The following is a 12,845-nucleotide window of genomic DNA, read 5'->3' as shown; positions in this document are numbered from 1 at the left end:
GCTAAAAGTACATGAAAAGATATCCATCTTCATTAGCTATTAGGGAAATGCAAATCAAAACCTCAAAGAGATATCATCTCACATCTATAATAATGGCTGCTATTAAACAAACAGAAAGCTACAAATGTTGGATAGGATGTGGAGAAATAAGAACACTTATTCTCTGCTGGTGGGAATGTAAAATGGTACAGCCACCATGGAAGACAGCTTGGTAGTTCCTCAAAAAATTAAATATTGAGTTGCCCTACAACCCAGCAATTTTACTACTCAATATATATCCAGAAGTTCCAAAAGCAGGGACATGAAGAGACATTTGCACATAAATGTTCATAGTTAAATTATTCACAATTGCCAAAGGATGGAAACAACCCAAAAGTCCATCAACAGATGAGTGTATAAATAAAATGTGGCATATATATATATATATATATATATATATATATATATATATATGGATTATTATACAGCAGTAAGAAGGAATGCGGTCCATATGACAACATGGATGAAACTTGAGGACATAATGCTTAGTGAAATAAGCCAGACACAAAGGACAGCTATTGTATGATTTCACTAACATGAACTAGCTAGAACATGTAAACTTGTAGTCTTAAAATGTAGAATACAGAGCAGTGAGAGATAGAAGCTAGCAAAGAGGGAGCAGTTACTTAATATGTACAGAATTGTTAATGAATTTGAACTTAAACATTTGGAAATCGATAGAGGTGATGATAGCTCATTTCTGGGATTATAAGCAATAGTGATATATTGTAGGCAAATTGATTGAAAATGGTTGTTTAAACTCATGCCTGTCAGTAGGTTCAAGAACTACTACAAATGCAAAAATAATAATAATAGAAGGATAATTGGTAAAAACACAGTTATTGAAAACTACACACTATAATTAACAGTAATATTTTAATATTATTTCATCTAAAATAAAATATTTACTACACCAATACTGTGGGTCAACAATAGGGGGCTAAGGAATATGGGAGAATATGTGTTTTAATTTTTTTAATTTTTATTTCTGTTCTGGAGTAATGAAATATTGTAAAATTAATCATTGGGATGTATGCACAACTATGTGATGATATGGCGAGCCAATGATTGATTGTATACTTTGGATAGTTTATGTGATGTGTGAATATATTTCAATAAAACTGAGAAAAATTTATCCCTACTCCAGTGGAAAAAGACATAGTTAAAAATTACAAAAACAAACATAGAAAGACACTTTAGTTTTTAGTTACAAGGGACAGGGCTTCAAGGAAATACATTTAGAATACTACAGCCAGGGATGGAGATAGGAGAGGGGATGGGGAGCTATATCCTTTGAAGACAGAAGCAATTGTGAATACTACATCCCTGAGGCAGAGATTCACTACAAAACTTAGAAAATTATGGAGAATTCCCCTTCCCTACCACCACACCAATAAGGCTCCAATAGAGCAATAGTGGATCACTGCTGGAAGATCTGCAAGAAACAGACTATCTCTAATGGTCAGTAGAGAAGGTGGCCCCAAAGCCAAGGTGGGAGACAAGAACAAGAACATTAGAACATTGGTATCTTGTAACAATAGAAAGCAAAAGAAAAAAAAAACACACTAAACAGAAGCTAACTTCTACCCCGATTAACACAAGTCATGACATGAGAGTCCAATTTGCCTCAATACGTATTACCAAATAGAATATGTCCAGCTTCAACAACAACAAAAAATTACTTTGTGTCCTAAAAAAGGGATGCTTGCATCAGGACCAAACTTAGATATGACACAAATGTTGAAATTTTTAGACAGGAGATGTAAAATCCTTTTGATTAATAGTTTAATGACTCTAGTGGAAAAAAATAGATAACGCACAAGACCAGGTGGATAGTATCAGCAGAAAGATGAAATCTATAAGAAAGAATCCAAAGGGAATGCTAGAAATAAACACCCAACAGAAATAAAGAATCCTTTAGTAGGCCCATCAATTGAATTGACACAGCCAAGAAATCAGTGAACTTGAAGCTAGGTTAATAGAAACTTCTAGAACTGAAATATCAGTATTGATGGGTAGAAAGCATATAGATGACCTGAACGGCAGTATCAATCAATTTTCCCAATTTAGATCACAGTTGGGGCACAAAGCATAAATTTAAAAGTGCAGAAATCATATAAAATATGTTGGATGTAGACATGAGAAGAAAGTATTTTCTGCTCTATTTGGATGGAAGATTCCATAAATGTCAATTAGACCAACTTGATTGATATTAATGCTTGGGCCATTTATGTCCTTACAGAATTTCTGCTTTGAATAGTCATACATCTCCCAGGGAAATTAAATCATTAATTTGAAACATTAAATATAGAAAGCTCCAGGCCCAGTTGGTTTAACTGGTGACTTCTACCAAATATTTAAGGAAAAAATAATATCACATTTCCACATTATCTTCCAAAAAAAGAAATACAGAAAACATTTTCTAAACCATCACCTTAATACCAAAAGCAGATAAACATAAGAAAGTAAACAACAGATCAATATATGTCATGAACAAAGATGGAAAATCCTTAATAAATTATGAGCAAATAACACTGAGCCATTAAATAAGGCATATTTCCTAACCAAATGTGGCTCATTCCAGGAAAGCAAGACTGGTTCAACATTTGTAAATCCATCAATATAATTCATCACAGTGGCAGTGAATAAATAACACTAACATGTGATTAGATCATCATGTCATATGATTACATCATACTTCAATTTTCTGCTCAATTTAAAATTACATACTTTTTTATGAATGTTAATAAATGTGGTCAGGTTTTGGGCTAAAAAGGAAGCAAAAAGGAACTGTTTAATAATGAAATTCTTGGGGTATTCTATTATTATCTAGCTCATCACTATTTTAAATGTGTACTGACTGACTAGTAATCAACTTTAGTAAATATTCTTCATAGCACAGGCACAGATAATTTTAATTGATGCATGTATACATACATACAGACAGACATATAAACATATGTATATTTAAAATAAAATGGAAGGAAAACAGTGAGATTTAGAATGATGACAGCTATATTATGTATGAGCCTTTGGTACAATAGGTTTTAATATTTATGGAAACCATCCTTATAATTACCTGAATGGAATATATGGGATACATTTTTGTCTTATAATTTTATTAGTGGCTGTGGCTATTTTTAGATTGGTTGGCCTAACTTTCATTGAAGATACTGGTGAGTATCTATTAAATTACCTCTCATAAATTAACTATAATGAACAACTACTTCCTGAGCTTAATTTTATTCTTAATTTGGCAAATACAAATTCCCCAATAGAAACTCATATATAAGCATATTCCTCATTCTTTGTTAGGTGTCTTCCTGGATTTTCCGGTCAATTTTGTGAAATTAATATAAGTGAATATTCATCATCACCATGTCTCCATAAGGCAAACTGTGAAGATCACATCAATGGATATTTCTGCAAATGCCAACAAGGTAACTATAAAAATAAAGGCATGTACATAAATATATGTATATAGGTATACTTGTGGGTAAACTAAATACATATATATCACATATTTTACAATTCTGACAGTCTAAGTCTCCAATCATGTTGTTAGCTATTAGTCAAGTTTTGAATATTAACCACACTTAGAAAAACATGAAATGAATGTTCTGTGATACTTGAAATCAATCTCTTAGGCTATCAACGGGAAATCCTAGGGTTTGGAATATGATAAAACATTACTTGGATTTTCAGAATTTATGTAATCCTCATATTTCTAGTCATTATCTAGATTAATGATACCTGGCACACAGTAAGTCTTTTATAAATGTTAGCTGTTATTAATATTGCAGCTATTATTACTTCCAACAGTTGTCAGCACAGAGCTGAAGAAGCTGAGTAAACTGATATTGTTTAAGGAATCATTTCTCACTAATAACTGGTTCTTTTGGCCATTTCTGCCTTTGCTCATATACTCTTAGACTCCATTTGTATAAACAATTAGTGTTCATGTGTCTTTCCCCTCCACTTTCCTCTGATTCTCTAACCTTTCAGATGTATTGCTTTCCTCTTCTGTTTTCTATCACTCATTTCATCTTGAACATGCAGTTGCATCTACCCCAAAGGTTTATACTGAATGCCTGAATTTCCTAGAGCAGCAATCATGTTTCAGAAATATGCCTGTGGAATATTTTCATCCACTCAAAATATCCACAAAACTCTATTTACAGACCCCACAAAAGACTTCAGACAGACCCTGGATGCATCAGTGCTCTGGGCATCTGGCTATTGGGCCCCATGTGGGAATAGCTGCCAGGCATCTGTGTAGGTGATAAGCCCCCATGGGTTATGTGAAGTCATATAAACTAGTGAATATCCATCGTTTGATTACCATATGTGTGCTATTTACAAGCTCAGTATTCACTCAGAATTCTGTCCTGTCTTGGCAAACTTGGTACTAGGTTTTATTTGTTCAGACACACCATCTAGAGACATTTGCACTGGCATTTGGAGATAGCTACATTACATAAAACCATCACATTTACAGGTAGAAGATTCAGAATAAAGACTACAGCTTTTGATTCAATAAATTAATGTCATTTCAACAGTTGTGCCTTTTCCGAGTAATTATACTTCTATTAAGTCTGAACATTTAAAATCCCATGATAAAAATCATAAGCAAATAGAAATAATATATATATATATATGTCATGTTCATCTACTCTGTATACCATATTATTACTATTTTTCATGTTAAAGTGTGACCTATCATTGCTAGATTAGTTTTCATGTTCCAGGTTAAGATTCTTTGTGCCCCTGAGTCACTTGGAAGCTTAGAACTTCTGTGAAGCAGACCCAGTTTTAAAACGAAGCTTTTTGCTGTTCATTAGATGAACAGTGTAGGCTTCAAAAAAAACAATACCCATCTGTGCTGTTAGGCATTACTTATAACTTGTTGGTATGTTTGACTTAAGATTTACTCTTTACAACCTAGACCCAGGAATAAAGACACAGCTAGCTGAGTAAGCAGACAACTGCTTGGAGAATGCTGTAGATACCCTTCCAGACTTCTGCCCCTGCCTGCGGGGGCTCTTTCCAGCCATGGCTCATAAGCATGCCAACCCATCTTGTTTCCAGAGTTTTTGAAGAAAGCATCTTGCTCCTGCAGATTACCCATTCTTTTTCCTTTAGTAAATATTTTACCCTTTTTTCCAGTGTTTATTTGTTTTCCTATAGAATTCTTCTTTGGTACAGTTCTATAATTTTGACAAATGCATACTGTTGTATAACCACCTCAACAATCAGTCATATAACCATCACTCCTCCAAACCTTGCTGTCACGTTTTTTGTAGTCAACCTCTTTCACCATGTCAACATAAATTGATTTTTGTAGAATACTAATTATTTCTTTATCATTGTTTTCTTTATCATTTTTGCCCTTGAAATTTCCACCTGTTACTGAACTCTTCTTTCTTTTTGTCTCTGGATTTTATATAGTGAAGGTCAAATGTGGGAGGACTTTGGCATACATAAGTTTAGGAAATAATAATAATTATAATAACAATAGCAATACAAGTGCATAGGCACTGCGATATTTTATATACATATTAACTCATTTAATGTTTATAAAACCCTTGTGAAGAAGAAACTCTTATTGTTCCATTTACCAATGAGGAAACATAGCGCCAAAGACCTTGAGTGACCTCTCTAGCAGGTTGGAGCAGAGCTCAGATTCACATCCAGGAACTCCATCTAGTCTCACTGTTGTACAATCATCATTTCTTATGTTCCCAAAAGAAAGATGCTCACCAAAAACAACTATTAGTTAATGACACACTAGACTGGATATTCATATTTCTCAACAATATGAAAATTCTCCAAGAAAGTCTCCTACCCAGGATCTGTCTGATTTTCTCCTCAGAAGATTCAATAAACAAATACTTAGATTTACTGCTTTTCTCAGTGCTTCCTAGCAATTTGCTTTCTTGTAAATGCTGTGGAAAGACACAAAGACTGATTCATTTGGTTTGTGTTGGTTCTGTCTTATATCTCACCCATGGAAGAAACCGGCCTTAGTAATGGTGATCATTCTAGTTTTAATTATGCCAAAATCCTTATCTACAGAGTTCCTGATGGAAGCTTACCTAGACCAGGTATTTATTTCTGACTGTAATTGTTTTAAGTACTATAATCATTGTCTACTTGCATCAGTTGTGAAAATCTTCCTTAAGCTCATGTCTGGTTGCCATTTATGAGAATTCACTTATCTTTATCTAACAACTGTCTATTCTTCTATGTTTGTAACATGGTGTGGCTCCTTCACTGTACCACAAGGTTGGTAATTTCATCTCCTTTCTCTTTTCCCTCTTCTTTTTAGTGTAAACAAAGCTCCGTGACTCTTGTAACATTTTGAACAGAATACAACTTGGATATTAAATATTTCCCCACTAGATATATCTGTCAGATACAAGTGGAATTTAAACTGGATATACATTAGGCTGGAAGACACTCTAAGTATCTATTGGTTTTGCACCATCGACTCCAAGAAAAGAAGTTGTCCCATACTGGGTCCTCACTGCATTTTCAGCACATATTGAAAAAAGAATAATCCATTCATGATGCTGGCCAATGTGTGTAGTCAGAGAGCATTGGTTAACATAACAAAGTCTTTATGCAAAGGTCTTCCCCTAAGCAGTTAAATTGGATATTTGTGCTCCTTTCTCCAGGCCACCAGGTGCAAAGCTTGGCAAGTGGAGCACAGGTGGGACTTTGGATCCCACTCATCTTCTCAGCCTGAGGTCTTTGTGTGGCCTACAATCTCAACAGCATTTGGCACAGCCCTAACAACAGAGTTCATCTTGTACCTATATAATGAATTAAATGATTTACTGAGCTTCCACTGAAGTATCCATGGAAGTTTTCAGAATTTTTACACAAATACTAGCAAATTACTTTTGCTTTAGCCCATTTAATCTTTTATAGTGTTACATAAAAATGTTTAACACGCAGTAACTGAAACCACAGCTACCCCATTTATGAGCAAATTTGCAGACTCTGTACTGCAAATTTGAAAGTGTCACCGAAAGTTGCTCTCAATCCCTGAGAGAGACACTGTTTTTACACCCAGGAAGGATGCAACAGTGTTTATAAAGGTGATGATGTAAACCGCAGATAAACAGTTTGCTCTTAAAATAGCATTATTCATTTTTGAAACAAGAATGCTGTATCAGTCTTGGAGGAAGGAAACAGAAACAAGAATCAACAGTATCTGCCAGGAGTGCTCACTTTTACTAACTGAGGCTTTCATATTTAGAATGGAAGAGATTCAAATCAATCCTTCTTTTTAATCAAGTCCTACAAAAAGTAAACTAATCTTTAATGTGACCTTTTACGAAGATTTAAATGTAAAACTCAGTTCTACCTATTTTAGAGTTAGACTGAGAAAATATTCGAAATTTATGTTATCCTACTGCTACATAATATATTGAGTAGTAAAACAGAATTAGTTTAGGTTCAATTTCATTTTATTTTTCCAAGATTAAAGGCAAATTACTTTCAGCTCAGAAGGAAAATAAAAGTAAGATGTATAAATCTTTGAAATAGTGACTGTTATTTTCATTAAGAAGCTCAAACTATTTTAACTGGTATGCTTTAACACAAAATGCTACCAGTAAGGGAGGTCATTGGCACTAGTTATGCTTATCAGTGTATTTAAAACTTTTATTTTGATCATCAACTTAAAGATTTTGTCATTTTTTCTTACTTTTATTACAATGTATCATCTGAAGCACTCTTTATTTTACGCCGGCATCATTTAGCATCACTGGTTCTGCAAGCATTTATTTATCCTCTAATATGTGTCAGAATTTAGTACCATAATTATTTGATAACTATTTATTGATTGCTAAAGAGAAATACCAAACAATATTTTATTAATATTTGGTTACTTTATTACAAATGGATATTGAACTTACAGGGAATTCAAAGGATAGTGTTTTGCTTCATCTTTGCTTCCTAATTTTTCTTTTTTAAATTCCATCCACTGGATTTTCATTTGCTTTGCTTTTATTTCCTTATTCTGTTCCCATTTCTCATAATCTCTTTGTCTACACCAATACGTACTTATTTATATTTAATGGATATGATTGACACAGCATTCATTCCTATCTATTATGGTTTCTTGAACTGTAGAGGCAAGAAAAATTAAAAGCTACAATTTCTAGACTCCCTTGAAGCTGGGTTTGTGAATATCAATTGACTTCCAGCAATAAACATAGCTGATATCCGGAAGATCTATTGGAGGCCATTTATAGCTGTCTTAACAGTTTCACCTGTTAAGCAAATTCATGGAAATGTGGGTTTTTCTACAGCTGGGTTCCATTATTGAGTCACTAGCTACTCGTGTATGGCATGACAGTACTGACAGGAGCAGCAGCCAGACTCTGCAATCCAGTTTTCAGTCACTAACTTCAGGGTACAGAGGCCCAACAGAGGTTGTCCTGGCAGCTTCCTGATCCCTGGGTTAGCGCAGTGGATTCTTGAACTCCACGATTCTGATGGTGGTTTTTATGTTTCTCAACTTTCTGATTATGTTTCACAGTGAGTTATAGCTCTGATTTTTGGAGTCACTACAATAGCCTTTTCTTGCAGTACATTGCAAACATTTAATCCCCTGTTTTTAGTCTCTTCTTGCCATTTCTGTTTCCTTTGCTGAATCTTGACTAACATTTTCCGTACTAGTTTTTTCCATCTTATGATTTAAAGCTTTGTCATGTCATTTATAGTATTAGTAGCAAGATGAAAACATTTTAATTTTAATTGCTTAAATCAAACAAAAGTATATATACAGTATATATTTATTATATAGAGATAATATCATTAACATTTCTGTACCTACCATTCACTTCCAGCCTCTTCTACAACCTTCCTGAGCACATTGCTAAACCCTACCCTGTGGTAACTATTCTGAATTTTATCTTCAACACACCTCTGGTGGACATTAGAGTTGTGTTATATATGTATATATGGCCAAACAATTTTATTAAGTTTTGCATATATATGAAGTTTTTAAGGATGGTTGTCAGGATATAAGTATCTTTATAGGGTATGCTTTCATGTACGACAATAAGTTTGTGAGAGCCAAACATGTGAATGGCTAGATGTAGTAGTTTTTTATAAGCCTTGCAAAAATATTTGTTTTGGTTTCACCTTTTATAGCCTCCATAGCAGATATCACTACAGAATTAGTTCAGCACATGAAAGAGCATTCCAAAGTGAAAAAGTCTTGGCATAGTATTTTTTTTTTTTTTTACATGGGCAGGCACCAGAAATCGAACCCAGGTCTCCAGCATGGCAGGCGAGAACTCTACCTGCTGAGCCACCATAGCCCACCCTAAATTTAGTCTTTTGGCAACCACCCCTAAATTTAATCTAGACCATGTCAGGTCTTTTAAACTTCTTGTGCTTGTATTTCTTCTTAAAAACACTATTGCATCAAATAAATTCTTGTATTTTATATAATTACAATATACATAGTTATGAGAATGCTCTCATTTCCAGCTATTTCAAGAGTCAATAGTTGGACTCACATTAAATGCTGTTGTAGCATATATATATATATATATATATATATATATATATATATATATATATATATGTAAAATGAGAGGACTGTGGGAAGGTAATGGAGTCAGGAACTCCAGGACTCAGTCCTTCCACTAGAACATTTGTTAAACAGACAGAAACTATCTTAAAAAAAAACTACTTGGAGGCCAGAATAACACTGTACAGCATCCAGGGAAGAGCAGAAGAGGCTGATAAATTATGGCAAAGAAGAATAACTTCCTTTCTCCACACAGCAGCTACCAGCACCCATACTCCACTCTCATTGCAGGCCCCCTTGGGCTCCAGCCCCTGGTTAGCTCACTGATGACAGAAAGGGAAATGAAAATCCTCTTACAAGACCAGGGGTAGTCACAGCCAATCACTAATCACAACTTTTGATTAACGATTTTGAATCCCTGAGGGTCCGGCTCTGAAGGTGGCTATTGTTTCAATGTCCCCCACCTCCAGACAAAGGAAGAAGAGTATTAAAGATACTATGTTTCCTCAGGGCTGTGGGGACAGGAAGTGTAAAGGCTGCATTTACTGGGCAGCCCAAGATAGCTCAGCTTTGAGGAGCCATGGAAGAAACTCTTGCTACACTTCTGATCCCCCCAGGGCACTTTGGAGCCAGTCTGCAGGGTACCTCCTTTGTGGCTCTCGGGCCCTGTTTCAGCTGGGCAAGGCTGACTTGGGAAAGTCCTTCCAGTATGCACCTCCTCCCAGAATTTATTCTACAGGCAAAAGCAGGTGGGGAGCAAGGAAAAGAGTGTACGAAACTACAGAAGCCAGCAGCCTGGGCCACAGGCCTGCTAGCTACAAACACCTGGGTCAGGGAAGTCTTTCTTCTGGAAACAGAGGGGACAAGCAAACTCCTATAAATGGGGAAACTCCAAAACAATTAACAAGCAAGTGACTGGGACAAGACACAGGCCTAGAGTAGAGGGAAAACCCTGCATAGTGCATTCACTTGCAGCAGACCATAATGTATCATCTCCACCTGGTTATAAAATTAAGAAATAGACATCTCAGAGAATATACCCCACAGGTAATATTTTAAAATATTAAAATGAACAATGTGTGATGAAGAGTATGAGCAAAGAAAGAGAAATGTTGGCCCATCCCAAGGAAGAGGGTAAATATACCAAAAAACACCAACAAAGAAGACCGGAATATGGATATATTGAACAAAGCTTTTAAAAAAAGATCTTAAAAATGCTCAAGGAGATGAAGGAAAATATAAAGTCAGAATGACAGGATATCAGAAAAGCAATGTATGAGTACTATGAGAAACTTAATAAAGAGGTACAAATTTTAAAAATGAACCAAACAGAGCTATTGGAATTGAAGACCATAATAACTGAAATGAAAAATTCCCAGGAAGGTTTCAAGAACAGATTGTAATGTGTAAAACTTGAAAATAGCATAAGACACCATTGCACCACTGTACCATCAAGCAAACCAATATACACATCATGGTAGTCACAGAAGGAGAAAGAGAAAGGGCAAGAAGGACTATTCACAGAAGTAGTGAGAAGACAAATAAGCATAAGACATGAATATGCGACATCCAAGAATCTAAGAAAACACCAAATAGGACAAATATGATGAAAACTGTACCCCATCATATATTTATCACATTGTCAAATGCAAAGGAAAATTTGCATTTGTTTCAGAGAGTTCTAAAGCTGCAAGAGAAAAGCAACATATTAAGTACAAGGGAGTCCCATTGAGATTATATGTTGATTTCTCATCAGAATTATGGAGGCAAGTAGGCAATGGGTTGAAATACTTAGGGTGCTGAAAGACAAAACTGCCAACCAAGAATTTTGTGTCTGGCGAGACTTTCTTTCAAAAATAAGGGGGAGATTAAGACACTTCCAGATAAACAAAAGCTGAGGCAGTGTATCACCACTAGACCTATCCTACAAACAATGCTAGAGGGAATTGTTCAGACTTATGGGAAAGGACACTAGATAGTGGTTCAAAGTGGTGTAAAGAATAAAGCCCCCAGAAGTGGTGAACACTTGGGTAATTATAAACGCCAGTATGATTGTGGTGTATTATTTGGTATGTAACTCCACTTCTTACTTCCCACAGGTGCTAAATGCAAACACATGAAAAGCAATGATAAATCTATGGTTTGGAGCATACAATGTAAAAAGATGTAAATGGTAACAAGTACGAGAAAAGGTGGGGGAACAGAGGGGTAGATGAAATGTATATGTGCATGCTATTGAAGTCAAGTCATTATCAAAAAAATATGATTTTCATATATTTACAATGTTAAATTTTAACAGGATGAATTTAGCAAGTAAAATAGATGAAAAATATGTTCAGACAGAAAAGTCACTGAATTTCATAAAAAACAAAAAAAATCAAGTAAGTTTATTGGAAGACTTGAAGGACAAAAAGGCATAAGACATACAAAGTCTAAATAATAAAATGGCAGGAAAAATTCTGCATTGTCAGTAATGACTTTAAATGTAAATGGATTAACCTCTCCAGTCAAAAGGCAGAGATTGGCAGCATGGCTGAAAAAGCAAGATCCAACTAAATGTTGTCTTCAAGAAATTCACCTTAAAGTCAAAGACACTGCTATGTTGAAAGTGAAAGGATAGCGAAAATATGCCATGGAAGTAGTTATCAAAAGAGAACTGGGAACCTATGCTAATATCAGATAAAATAGTTTAGGTCAAAAACAGTTTTGAGGGACAATGACATTGATAAAAATGGCAACTCAGCAAGAAGATATAACAATTATAAATATATATGCACCTACTAGTAGAACCCAAAAATATATTAATTAAATACTGGTAGATTTAAATGTAGAAATTGGCAGTTCTAACATTAATAGTAGGATACTTTAATACTCCATTTTCAATAATGGACAGACTATCTAGTCAGAAGTTCAATAAGGTAATAGAAGACTTGAATGGTACTTTAATCCAACTAGACTTAACAGACATATATAGAGCACTTCCCCCAATGAAAATAGAATGCACATTCTTTTCAAGTTCACATGGATCATTCTCCAGGACAGACCATATGTTAAGTCACAAAACAAGTCTCAATAAATTCAAAAATATGAAAATCATGCAATGTATGTTCTTTGACCATAGTATAATGAAGCTAGAAATCAATAACAGGAAAATTTGCAACTATGTTGAAATTAAACAGCATACTGTTATACCACCAATGGATTAAAGAGGAAATTATAAGCAGAGTAAAGATATATCTTGTTGAAAAGCCTA

At 34.7% G+C, this 12,845-nt stretch overlaps 1 protein-coding gene across 1 annotated transcript in view; it reads left to right on the top strand.

The window, feature by feature from the left end:
• Positions 1-12,845, top strand: part of EYS (EGF-like photoreceptor maintenance factor) — a 1,737,133-nt gene that overhangs the window by 880,845 nt on the left and 843,443 nt on the right. Inside the window, 1 exon segment of the mRNA XM_077159432.1 lies at positions 3,355-3,479. Coding sequence (XP_077015547.1) covers positions 3,355-3,479 — 125 coding nt within the window.

The sequence above is a fragment of the Tamandua tetradactyla genome, chromosome 5 (genome assembly GCF_023851605.1).
Source record: "Tamandua tetradactyla isolate mTamTet1 chromosome 5, mTamTet1.pri, whole genome shotgun sequence".
In the NCBI taxonomy this organism is placed as follows: domain Eukaryota; kingdom Metazoa; phylum Chordata; class Mammalia; order Pilosa; family Myrmecophagidae; genus Tamandua; species Tamandua tetradactyla.
Note: the sequence above shows the minus strand (reverse complement) of the source record. Positions and strands in the feature narration are given on the sequence as shown.